General features: G+C 42.9%; 1 protein-coding gene across 1 annotated transcript; it reads right to left on the reverse strand.

Moving 5' to 3' along the window:
- Positions 1 to 305: 305 nt before the first annotated feature.
- On the reverse strand, positions 306 to 11,508 carry LOC310782229 (inactive peptidyl-prolyl cis-trans isomerase FKBP6-like; the record flags this gene model as incomplete). Its single annotated transcript, XM_083642912.1, has 8 exons — positions 11,375 to 11,508; positions 8,115 to 8,232; positions 7,913 to 8,002; positions 6,892 to 7,094; positions 5,571 to 5,690; positions 4,904 to 5,101; positions 601 to 710; positions 306 to 384 (listed from the first exon to the last, which is right to left on the reverse strand). The coding sequence occupies exons 1-8, from the start codon at positions 11,447 to 11,449 to the stop codon at positions 306 to 308; spliced, it is 993 nt and encodes a 330-aa protein (XP_083499038.1). The 5' UTR covers positions 11,450 to 11,508.
- Positions 11,509 to 11,721: the final 213 nt, after the last annotated feature.

Below are 11,721 nucleotides of genomic sequence, written 5' to 3' on the forward strand. Positions count from 1 at the left end.
CTGCACTTGCAATTTCACAAGTCCTGAAAAGAACAGGACTCGAACTCGACTACAGCACTGGTTGATGCATTGCAGCCAGTGATTCTTTTTAAGCAATTTTCAATTATTAGCATTTTAGCATTTACGGCAAACAAAGAGAGAAACACAGACAGATTGACCAGATATGAAATCCAGGGGTGAATATCAACTGTGGTGCTGTTAAAACTGCACTTGTGGAACACAGCTGCCAGTATTCTCAGACAGTGATTTGGAGCTGGTGAGCTGGAACATCAGTGGACAGAGTTCCGTACCTTTTCACCTCGTCTTTAGGTCTTCACCGCGCCCTTGAAGTCCAACATCTTCGAGTACATTTCTTTCTCTTTGTCCAGGCAGTCTTTATGGCATCTAGAAAGTGATCATGGATTTCAGAGTGGCTAAGGTGAAGGTGAAGGTGTGCCTTTGGCGAGTAAGACACTACATTAAATCTTTCATACACCAAAAACAGGTTAGCTTTGATTTTGCAGCGTTTGGGCCAGACTCTCCTGGCTTTTATGATGATAACTTCACATGGACGCATGTCCATTCTGATCTTACTGAGAATGTCCCAACGCATCATCTTACATGGCGGCTTTCCTCAGCAGGTTGTTGATGTCGCTGTCAAAGGGCTTCTTTGCTTGAGCCATCAGGAGACAATCCTGCGCGCTATCATAGTCGCGCAGCTCCATGTGGGCCTGAAGAGGAATGAAATAAGTCCGAAGAAACCTTCATAATCTTTATTTACAGAACACAGAACAAAACATGCCACTTTACAAGATAGATAAAAAATGTGAACAATGAAGAAAAGGCATTTAAAATGTGTGTTTAAGTCTTTTGGACACAGAGGGCCAATCCCAATTCCTATCTTAACCCTCAATCTTAACCCTCAGTCTCAAAAATGCGCACTCCCGCGAAGTGCTAGTGCTGTCCCGATTCTCAGTGTGTTAAGTTAAGGGTCGAGTTTGAGCGTGATACGGCCCTCAGTTTTAAGATTTTCCAGTACCACCCTTGGCGGTGAGTGCGATCCCAGAATCCCTTGCGTGTCATCAGCTAGATCCATTCAGATGGAAGATGGCGGCGAACGGAGGAAAAAAGTAGCCCGACAAAGTTAAGTATTTCCTTGTTAATAGCGATGTAAAAATTACGATAACCATTGTATTAGCTTAGTTTAATGTCATTTTATGGATTTCCGTTTTGGAATCCTAACAACAATGTTGTTGCTAACGAGTGGGTGCTAGAATGACCGTGCTTTCCGACGTGAGGGCTGGCTTGACTGCAGTGTTTAACTGCAGTCAAGCCAGCCCTCACGTCGGAAAGCACGGTCATTCTAGCCCCACTTGTTTTGTGGTGCGTTGCATTACACGTAGGCTGTATCTTGATAAAAACAACTCAACAACGACATTACCACCGAGAATTATGGCATTTCGTAACAACGTTAACAAGGTTATAATATAATAATAATAATATGGCTTGACCAGCACGGCTAGTCGGCTACTGACTATCGATAGTTTAGGATTCCAAAACGGAAATCCATAAAATGACATTAAACTAAGCTAATACAATGGTTATCGTAATTTCTACATCTATATTATCAAGGAAATATTTGTATGGATGCTTTTTTCCTCTCCTTTTGAATTGACAGACTGGACGAAGCTTTGGCATACTGCTGCCCCCCACAGTCTGAAGACGTATCTGCCTTTAAGGGCTGTCCCATTTTAAAGTCGCAAGATAGCCCTTAACACTTAGTTTTGAGGGCTACTAAGATTGAGGGTTGAGCTTGAGGGTTAAGATTGAGGGTTAAGAAAAGAATTGGGATTGGGCCAGAGTTTGCTAAGATCATTGAACCCAAAATGAAGAAATTCTCCAGGGATTGAAAGTTTGAATACTGCCTCTATTCACCTTATGTTGCCCCGCCACACTTTTTATCTTCCTTGTCAGACGCAATTGTATGAGTTCTTCCAGTTCAGCGTTAGCCGGCCGGCTGCATTGTAAACATAGATCAACTGTAAACTATGAATGAAGTCTGGCCACATTCAGCAGCTACACTGCAGCAATGTGGCCAACTTCAGTGACATGCTCATAGCGTTACTGCTGCGAGGAGCCGATGGCTGTGGTCGGCATAACGTTAGTTACAATTAAGCGCGTCGACAGTGTTTTCTCACTGCCAGCTGGGTTGGCAGATACTAGCTACTCTAGTCTGACCGGTCACAGCCGGCGCTCGTCACTGCTCGTAAAAAACGTCCAAATAGGCTTTATTCTGATAAACTGGTCACATATTTGGATGTTAGGTTCTCATCTGAGAAAATATCAAAACATTATAACAGTTTGTTTCTCTTTGCTTGAAAACAGCTTTTTGGCAAGTCTAAAAATGATAAAGGTAAATGAGTAATCTACTTCCGGGTCTAAAACAGAATAACGATTACAAAATGACGTCATGCAGAAGCGTCCTGATATGGGCAAATAATAATGTGAATATGGAGTCTGTGCTGTTATCATCCCTGTGCCAAAAATTGAAGAAAGGAGCTGTTAGGAATTTAAATGACAAAATTTAATTGGAAGTAATTGTACCTGTGTACTACAAAGAGTTTAACAAAACAGAGTACCGTAAATTCCGGACTATAAGCCGCGGCTTTTTTCCCGTTTTTTGGCCCCTGCGGCTTATATAACGGTGCGTCTTATCTATGGATTTTTTCAGAAAAAAAAAAAAAAATACAAATAAAATCTCTCTTTTTTAGCACTCTTTCTAACTATAAATCCACTTCTGTTTTAATTTCCTCTCTTGCCCTCTTTTCACCACACCGCGGACACTGTGTGCACTGTAAAAATAAACAACGGTGGTGTTGTGTTATGTTGTTTTGTTGAAATGTTACGGTAATACGGTAAATGGGAGCTTCCTCAAACAGCCATCTCTTTCCCGACAATCCCCTCTGTGCGTGACCACTTACATATGGTAATTACGGTAAGCAAACGGCCACTCGGCCATCAACTCCCTCCCCCGACTACCAGGAGAAAATCACAAACTTCGGCAAATTCACACAAAGGAAGATCAAGGAATATTCCATCGAACCGGAGCAGATCATAAATATGGATGAAGTGCCTTTGACGTTCGACCTGCCACTCACTCGGACTGTTAACAAGAAGCGCCCTGGAGGATTCTTTCACCAAAAAAAAGCTTTGCTCGTTCTCGACAGCATGAGAACGAGCAGTAGAAGCAACACTCTCACTTACCATGGGGAAGGTACGCAGAAATTCACACGACGCAGCTTTCAAGTTGAAAGCAGTCAATCTCGCATTAAAAGAGGGAAACAGAGCAGCCGCGCGTAACCTGGGCATCGATGAGTCAATGGTGAGGCGTTGGACGGTGCAGCAGGAGGAACTGTCTCAGCACGGAATATTATAGGAGTGTGAAAACATCCACAATCACCAACGGGTTCCAAAACGCTGGACTGCTGCGGGATGAAGAGGATGACGCCGCCACAGCTGGCGCTGAGGGCCGTCAGAGGCTTCAGAGGCTGTTCGATGCCGACAGTGACGAAGAGGAGTTCGTTGGTTTTGAGTGACAATGAAGGAGAGAGGAGAGTGGTTGACGAAGCCACCCTGAACCTGTTCGTTTCCGACACTGAAGATGAGGACTTTGGTGGTTTCAGTACGCAGGAAGAAGAGGAAGACGAGGATTAGTGACTTGACTTCTCTGGTTACAGGTTTGCTGCACATATAGCCTATTGTTGTGTGATTTTGTCTGGGGATTAGTGACCTGACTTTTGTTTTGTTTTGTTGAAATGTTAATAAATGGGAGCTTCCCCAAACAGCCATCTCTTTCCCGACATTCCTCTCTGTGCACGAACCCTTTCATATGGTAATTAAACATCAAAACACCCGCGGCTTATAGACCGGTGCGGCTTATAGAAGAAAAAAATAGTCAATTTTGGTCCCGCGGCTTATAGACCGGTGCGTCTTATAGTCCGGAATTTACGGTACACGTCAGCCTGACGAAAACCCAACGGTTGAAACGCGTTGCGGTATTTATCTTGCCCGTATCACCTTCATGAAGATGTACTCTGTTTTGTTAAACTCTTTGTAGTACACAGGTACAATTACTTCCAATTAAATTTTGTCATTTAAATTCCTAACAGCTCCTTTCTTCAATTTTTGATATTCTACTGTGCCTGCTGAGCTGTTTTGGTCCACACATTGTGTGTTTTTCCTATCATCCCTGTGCCCCCATTAGTCCAGTAAAAATGTCACTTGACCTCACACTAATTGCAACAAAACCAAACTCAACTGATTTTGTATCCTCAATATGTCCTCAATGAAGGAAAAAAAGTATTAAGGAAATGTATGAAGGGAAATTTTTGAAAATGACCTACTATATGATGCTACCAAAAACGTTTATTTATTTATTTTTTAACATTTTTTTTTATTTTTTTCTCTCCTTGAAGCAAAAAACACATACAGGATATAAGTGATGAGATTTATGGCACATTAAAAAAAAAAGAAAAAAAAAAGGCTTCCATAGGCTACCATCATATTTAGGTCATTTTCAAAACTTTCCCTTCATACATTTCCTTCACACTTTTTTTCCTTCATTGAGGACATATTGAGGATACAAAATCAGTTGAGTTTGGTTTTGTTGCAATTAGTGTGAGGTTGACCCACATATTTGCGTAAAATGCCTGGACTACATGTTTTACATGTGTGTGTGTGTGTGTGTGTGTGTGTGTGTGTGGGGGGGGGGTGGTTGGAGGGGGCGCGCACACGCACGCACGCACACACACACCGTTAAATTTAAAGATTCAGCATTCAGCAGTGCACAATTGATTTCCCAAAGAAATCATTCATTTGAACTACATAAAAAAAAAAAGTGGATTGAAGAAAAGCGCAGTCTGACCTGTCCACAGCGGTAGAGGGCCTTTGTGTTGTTGGGGTCTATCTCCAGGGCCTTGTTGGCGTATTTGAGGGCTTTGTTGGGGCTTTCCAGGCGGAGCTCGGTGAGGGACAGGTTCATGTAGATGGGAAGCAGAGCATTCTCGATGCGCTCTGTCTCCTCGTCCTCCTCCGTTTCCCAGTTCAGCAGCAACGCCATCGCCTGTTGGCCGAGAGGAGAGGTCATTGTAAATTATGCCTTTTTTTCTTTTCTTTTTCAGATTTTCCCCAATTGTACTTGGCCAATTTCCCCTGCTGCCCCAGTCGTCGCTCCCCTCCCCTCTGCCGATCTGGGGAGAGCTGCAGACTAGCACACATGCTTCCTCTGAAACATGTGCAGTCACCAGCCGCTTATTTTCACCTGACAGCGAGGAGTTTCACCAGCAGGACGTAGCGCGTGGGAGGATCACGCTATTCCCCCCAGTCCCCCCCCCCCCCCCTTTTTTTCTAAGTATGGCATCTTAGTAACAAGTTCATAGTATAAAATGTAAAGCAGGAGGAGCAGATGAATTTCCCCTTAGAAATTACTGGGTGTTGTAGGTCTCAAAAACACCTGAAATAAATAACTAAATAAATAAAATAACTTGATCATTGAGCACATTTCAAGTTCTGGTTTGTTTTACATGCTGTACCTCTTTGTAGCGATCTTTGGCGTTGTAGTGGCGGCTCTGATTGTAGCAGCGGTTGCCAAAGGTGCGCTGTGTGTTGACCACATCCAGCAGCGTGGACAGAGGAACCGAGTTCTGCTCCTCCTGACGACACAGAGGGCGAAAGGCAACAGGAGTTAGCCAGCGACACCAACTGAAATCCACTGAAAGAACCTGGACTTCAGCTCCGCATTATTTGAGCTATAATTGAGTCGTTTTGTATAGTTGCACTAAAAGGCAGAGACCTCATCAGGGGCTGAGCTCAAAGTAGACTATTTGCATGTATCAGTTTCAGTTTCATTTATTAAAATTGGACTAGGCAGGGTACAACAGTATAAAAACAGTTTTTAAACAGTGATCCTGAAAGGCATCAAAACTTTACAGTGATCAATCACCATAGACAAAAGATATGAATTTAGCAACATAAACCCAGAAATAAATAGGTACGGTAATTTAAATAAGCTAAATAAGATAAAATAATTTACCGTAAATTCCGCACTATAAGCCGCACCGGAGTATAAGCCGCACCTGCAAAGTTGACTGTTTTTTACATATATAAGCCGCACCGGACTATAAGCCGCGGGTGTTTTAATGGTATTTTTTTTATTGTGTTTTAATGTTTAATTACCATATGTAAGGGTTCATGCACAGAGGGGATTGTCGGGAAAGAGATGGCTGTTTGAGGAAGCTCCCATTTATTAACATTTCAACAAAACAACATAACACAACACCACCTGTGTTGTGTTATGTTATGTTATGTTGTTAAAAGAGGGCAAGAGAGGAAATTAAAACAGAAGTGGATTTATAGTTAGAAAGAGTGCTAAAAAAGAGATTTTTTTTTTTTTTTTTTTTAAATCCATAGATAAGCCGCACCGTTATATAAGCCGCAGGGGCCAAAAAAGGCCAAAAAACGGGAAAAAAGCCGCGGCTTATAGTCCGGAATTTACGGTATATAACAGAGGAAGAATTTAATTGTTCGTTTTTGAAAATGAGATGTTTGTATAGTTGAAGCCTGTCATCTTAGAGCATGAATGAACCTTTTTGTTTCCCAGACTTGCATCTTCATACCTTCCATATACAAGGAAATAGTATGTTTTCCTCAGTTTCTTATAGCTGAACAACTCAAAATTGAAAGATACATGAATAGATGTAAAAATATATAGACGTTTCTGCTAGTACCGATAGAATCAGCACTTGCTACTTTCAAGTGACAAGAGTAATGTCTCAAGTGATCTCCAACCCCAGGAGCCCAGTAGAACAGTACGCTCAGACTGTGACAACAATAAGGCAGCTTTCGTCTCCCTACCGGACTCATTGCAACAAAGTCGTCCACTTGGCCCGAGTCGAGGTAGTCCAGCACCTGGACCTCGAACAGAACCAGGGCAGCAGGGGGAATGAAGGGAGGGCAACCCATGTTCCCGTAGGCGTACTGGGGATGGAAGATGAAACGAGAGAACTCTCCTTTGCGCATGGTGAGCAGACCCATCTCCAGACCGGCCAGCGTCACATCTGTGAAACGTGGACAAAGGAAGGACTAAGAGCATGAAGATGGTAGCTTCCTGGGTTCATGTCAATACTTTTAGTTTGTGCAGATCCCAGAATACAAACCATCCAAATGGCAACACCTAGATAGACTGACGCACAGATAATCCAAAGCGTAATATTCAACATATCAATTAATGAATGGCCATTTGAGAGGGTGTAACTGTATCAATCGGAGAGAAAGCTACTCCTGATGGCCTACAGCAGAGTTTCTCAAAGTTTTGATGACCGCGGGCCAATTTAAAGACCTAAAATTGGATTGAGGGCCACAAGAAAAAGTGCAACACAAAATAATTCCAAAACATTTTTTTTTCTTTAATAACCTATTCTAGACTAAAAGTCATGCACTTGTGAATCATGTGAGAAATGTATGTTGTGTTTTCTAGAGGAAAAAATACCATTTGTCCATTTGTAGATGTACCAAACACAGACACCCCCCCCCCCCACACACACACACACACACACAATACATACCACAACTGTCAACTTTAGGCTGTGAAAAAAAGGACCCCCTTAAAAAAAAAAAAAAAACCCTCGCCAAATTTTTGCCTAACTTTGGAGTGTTATTTAGCCCCCCTTCCAGACATGGTTGGTACCAATGTAGGTCTTCTACTTTCATATGATACAAGGATCTTCACCCTAGCTTTAAAAATTAGCCCGATACAGCCTCTGAAAGACAGTAGTAAACGTAGAATCGATCGCGGGCCACCAGAAATGTTCCCGAAGGCCACAATTGGTTCCGCGGGCCGCACTTTGAGAACCCCTGGCCTACAGGGACGACTGACCTTTCCCTAACTTGGACATGCGAGGGTACTTCAGGTGACAGGTGGTGACGAACGGCTGGTCGGAGTATTCCAGGAAGCCGGAGAAATGCACTGTGAAGGGAGAAAGAATACGGTAAATAGGTTTCAGTTGAAGAAAATGAGTGAGAAGTAACACTTCACTGAGGAGGTTTTAGACTGGCAAATGCATGTATACTGTAGGTACTTGATACTGAGGCTTGTTGGGGTACAGGCGGGCCTTCTCCAGGATGGACCACCTCCTTCAGGATCCCTCCGTCTCCCAAGACATCGTCCATCTGCTGGCCCAGCCGATCAAAAGGACTCTGGACAGGTAATGAATTAAGCCTTACAATGACCCCCATGCTGTTTCCACAATCAAGTCAAACTGTGTGAAACTACAGTTAGTACATGTAAACGCATAAGCAATAGCCAATGCAAAAGTTATAAAAGCTCTCCAGTTTTGTAAGAAAAGAAAAGAAAAGAAAATAAATACTCATGAATGTATTCTCAAAACAAATAGGATCTACATTTTGACCAAAAATAATTAAGTTAATTAAGTAATGTTTCCCCTCACCACATGAAAGGATTTACTCTGCTTAATTAAGATGAAACCTTTTTCTCTGTCATGATTGGTTGGTGGACCATTGATTTGGCACAGCACCAGAATATTTTCTTTAGGTTAACTGCCATCTCTCCAAGGAAGAAAAGAACAATTGCAGACTCTTGCAATTTGGAAATTGTGATGACATAATATCTCGTAGCAACATTTTGTCACCGAGGTATTTAAAACATGAGCTTTCATAAATAATTTACATCTATAATTAATATAACATACAGCCTTGAGGAGTCAGCATGCCATCTCCCCCTAATTGCGGGGTTGCGTTCAGAACTTGTCGCTTAATTACAAAAGGAGGCAATTAATCCTTCATTGGCATTTATTATAGTGATTTCTCCCCCCAAGCTGTTTCCCAAGATAAACAGGAGGATAACCCGGCATCTACATATCAAATAGTATTTAGAATGTTATACTTCATATTTTAAAACACATGGTAGCACTAGAGCAATTTGTAAAACTAACCAGCCTCAATATGCCTATTATAACTGGTTAAAAAACAACCAATCTAGCACATGTGTATGTTAACCGGCCATGTTCAGACTAGGAGGCCAAATCTGATTTGTGAACTTTAGTGACCTATTAATTACTTTATCCAGATTGGTTTTATGAGTCTGGACGCTCCAAGTCTGATTTGTGTCACTTGTCCCAAACCACATATGGAGGTAGTTTACAATCTGCTTTCGACTGATGTGACTTCAGTGCGGACGCGCAGATCCACCAAATCTGATTTGAATGTCACTCGCAACTCGTCATCAAATGCTTATGCGCAGGAAAACCACGTCACCAACGTACGTATTTACTGACGCCCACGTCGTTAGCATAGCAACCCATGCAGATAGGCTGTTTAGGTGTGGACACACAGATTTGTGGCAGTGCGGACACATTCCCAAATCAGATTTGGGAAACCAATCAAGATAATGATGATTAATGACTTTATCAGCAAATCAGATTTGCCTGTAATGTGAACATGGTCGACTGAGTTCATGTCTGGGCACATAACGTCCCTGCCAACACATTACAAATCTAATTTGATCAATTTAAAGGGTATGTCATTCATCATAAGAATTCACATGTTATTTATTTCTGTCCCCCGGGACAGTTCAATGTTTGTGAATTTTTGCATCACTCTTTCCTAAAGCTAGAAATCAGAGAACCATTGAATTTGTGACCTAATGGGACGTAAAATGACGGGTTGCTCTATAGTGTTTCATTCAAGAGTCATTGTATTAGCCATACTGAGTAATCAGATTACAAATGAGGAATTTGACTTAGTGCAAGTATGCAGCACAGCGATCACATCAATAGCAGAAGATGGAGCAAACAACAAAACAATTTCAAATTATAAATTATAAATTGCAGAGTAAAAGTCCATTAATGTTCGGCGTCCTCTCTGAACTTCCCTACAGCTGTGCAGCAATCTCTGACGCTGGGGACAACTGTTGCTAAAAGACTGATTTTAAAGGAATGGAAGTCCTCCTCTTCACCTTCTTTTCAGGTGTGGCTGATGGACATGATCTCTGTTATACAGATGGAGAGGCTGAGGTTCCTGAGAGCCAACTCGCTCAGAAGGTTCTCAAATATGGGGTCCACCCGCTATGCCGACCACCCCCAATGCCGACCACCCGCAATGCCGACCTTAGGTTTAGGCATAGGGGTGGGAGGGGTTAGGTTTTGGGTTAGGGTCTGGGGTAGGTTAGGTTTAGGCATGGCATGGGGGGAGGTTAGGTTTGGCGTGGGGGCTGGGAGAGGTTAGGTTTTGGGTTAGGGTCTGGGGGAGGTTAGGTTTAGGCATGGGGGGAGGTTAGGTTTGGCGTGGGCGCTGGGAGAGGTTAGCTCCACCGACACGCTGCACGCCGCCTCGCTCAGCTGGTTCTGCTTGTGGGCTATCGGCATTGCGACCTGTCGGCACTGCGGTCTGTCGGCACATAGACGCGGCACCCTCAAATATCTGGGACCCCTTTTTGGCTTACTTTGACGAAGTCAAGAATGACTAGTGACTGAGGTTACTCGTGATGCACTGCTTACCTGGATGGTTTTCCATGGACCCCTTTCATAGGACTCAATGCATAATATCTTGTATCAGCACATGGGCACATATAGGGCTGGTAGCACTACGTTACAATACTAATTGTCAAAGATGTGTTTTTTTGTTTGTTTTTTTGTTGTCCTGTGTCTGAGCTTGTTTGTCTTGTTTGTTTATTGTTCTGTAAAATTTAGAAAATAAAATATTGGAAAAAAAAAAGTCCATTAATGTGACAGGATATCCATGGAAAATGTCCATTAAAAGTCCTGATATATAATGGTGGGGGGGTGAATAGTGTCCCTGAGATGCGCTCAGGGGACTATCCTCTAGTAGTCTAGCACTGCTAATAGGTACTAAAATGTAGTGTTGTGGGTAACATTACAAATTAGAAAAAAGCCTGGCCTGGGTCAATGTGGATTTTGGGTGGCGCTCCCAAGTGCAACATTTCATAACAGTTATTTGAGGCTGTAACGACAGAGATTGTTGCTTGTTTTCTAAAGTTATATAAATCGAGCTGGCGTCACTCTAGCACGGTACGTGACGCTAGGCTAATAGGGGTCACCCAGCACCAACCAGCACGTCTGCAGGGACTGTCTCTTTGGCCGACTGGTTAGCGTGCTCGTCTTTAAAAAGCTCCGATAAGCTAATAATAGCCGTGTTCGATTCCCCCCTGCAGCCATGGCGAAGACTGCAGAGGGAGGTAGTGTGAAAACTACTTCAACACGGGTATATGAGGGCACGCTGGCCCTTGGGCCATTGGGATTGCCCCTTTAAAAAATACAGCACATCTCCTTGCTAACATTTAGCTAACTTTGGGTAAACTTACCGGAGTGTTGGTCCTCAGGCGCTCTTCAGCGTCCAACATCCTTCTGATTCTGGATATCGTTCCGTTTCCCGACATCTAGCCGTTAGATTGTGACTAATGGAGGATGCAGTTATCTGTGTGGATACGGTAAGCAGTTGCCAACTTTGTTTTGACGCTTGCTGGGCGCAAGCTTCACCGCGTGTGATCTTGATCTCGCGAATCCAGCTGCATCAGGTGACCTAACCTTTCTTCTTCTTTGAGTTTTAATACCGCAGCTTGCAAGGTCCACTGTGCAAAAGTAGATTAGTAGGCTATGCCAGTCAGTAATAGGCTAGTAGCCTACAGGCTAAATAAATAAATAACTACAG

Source organism: Poromitra crassiceps, assembly GCF_964638095.1.
Source record: "Poromitra crassiceps genome assembly, chromosome: 9".
Taxonomy (NCBI): Eukaryota; Metazoa; Chordata; class Actinopteri; order Beryciformes; family Melamphaidae; genus Poromitra; species Poromitra crassiceps.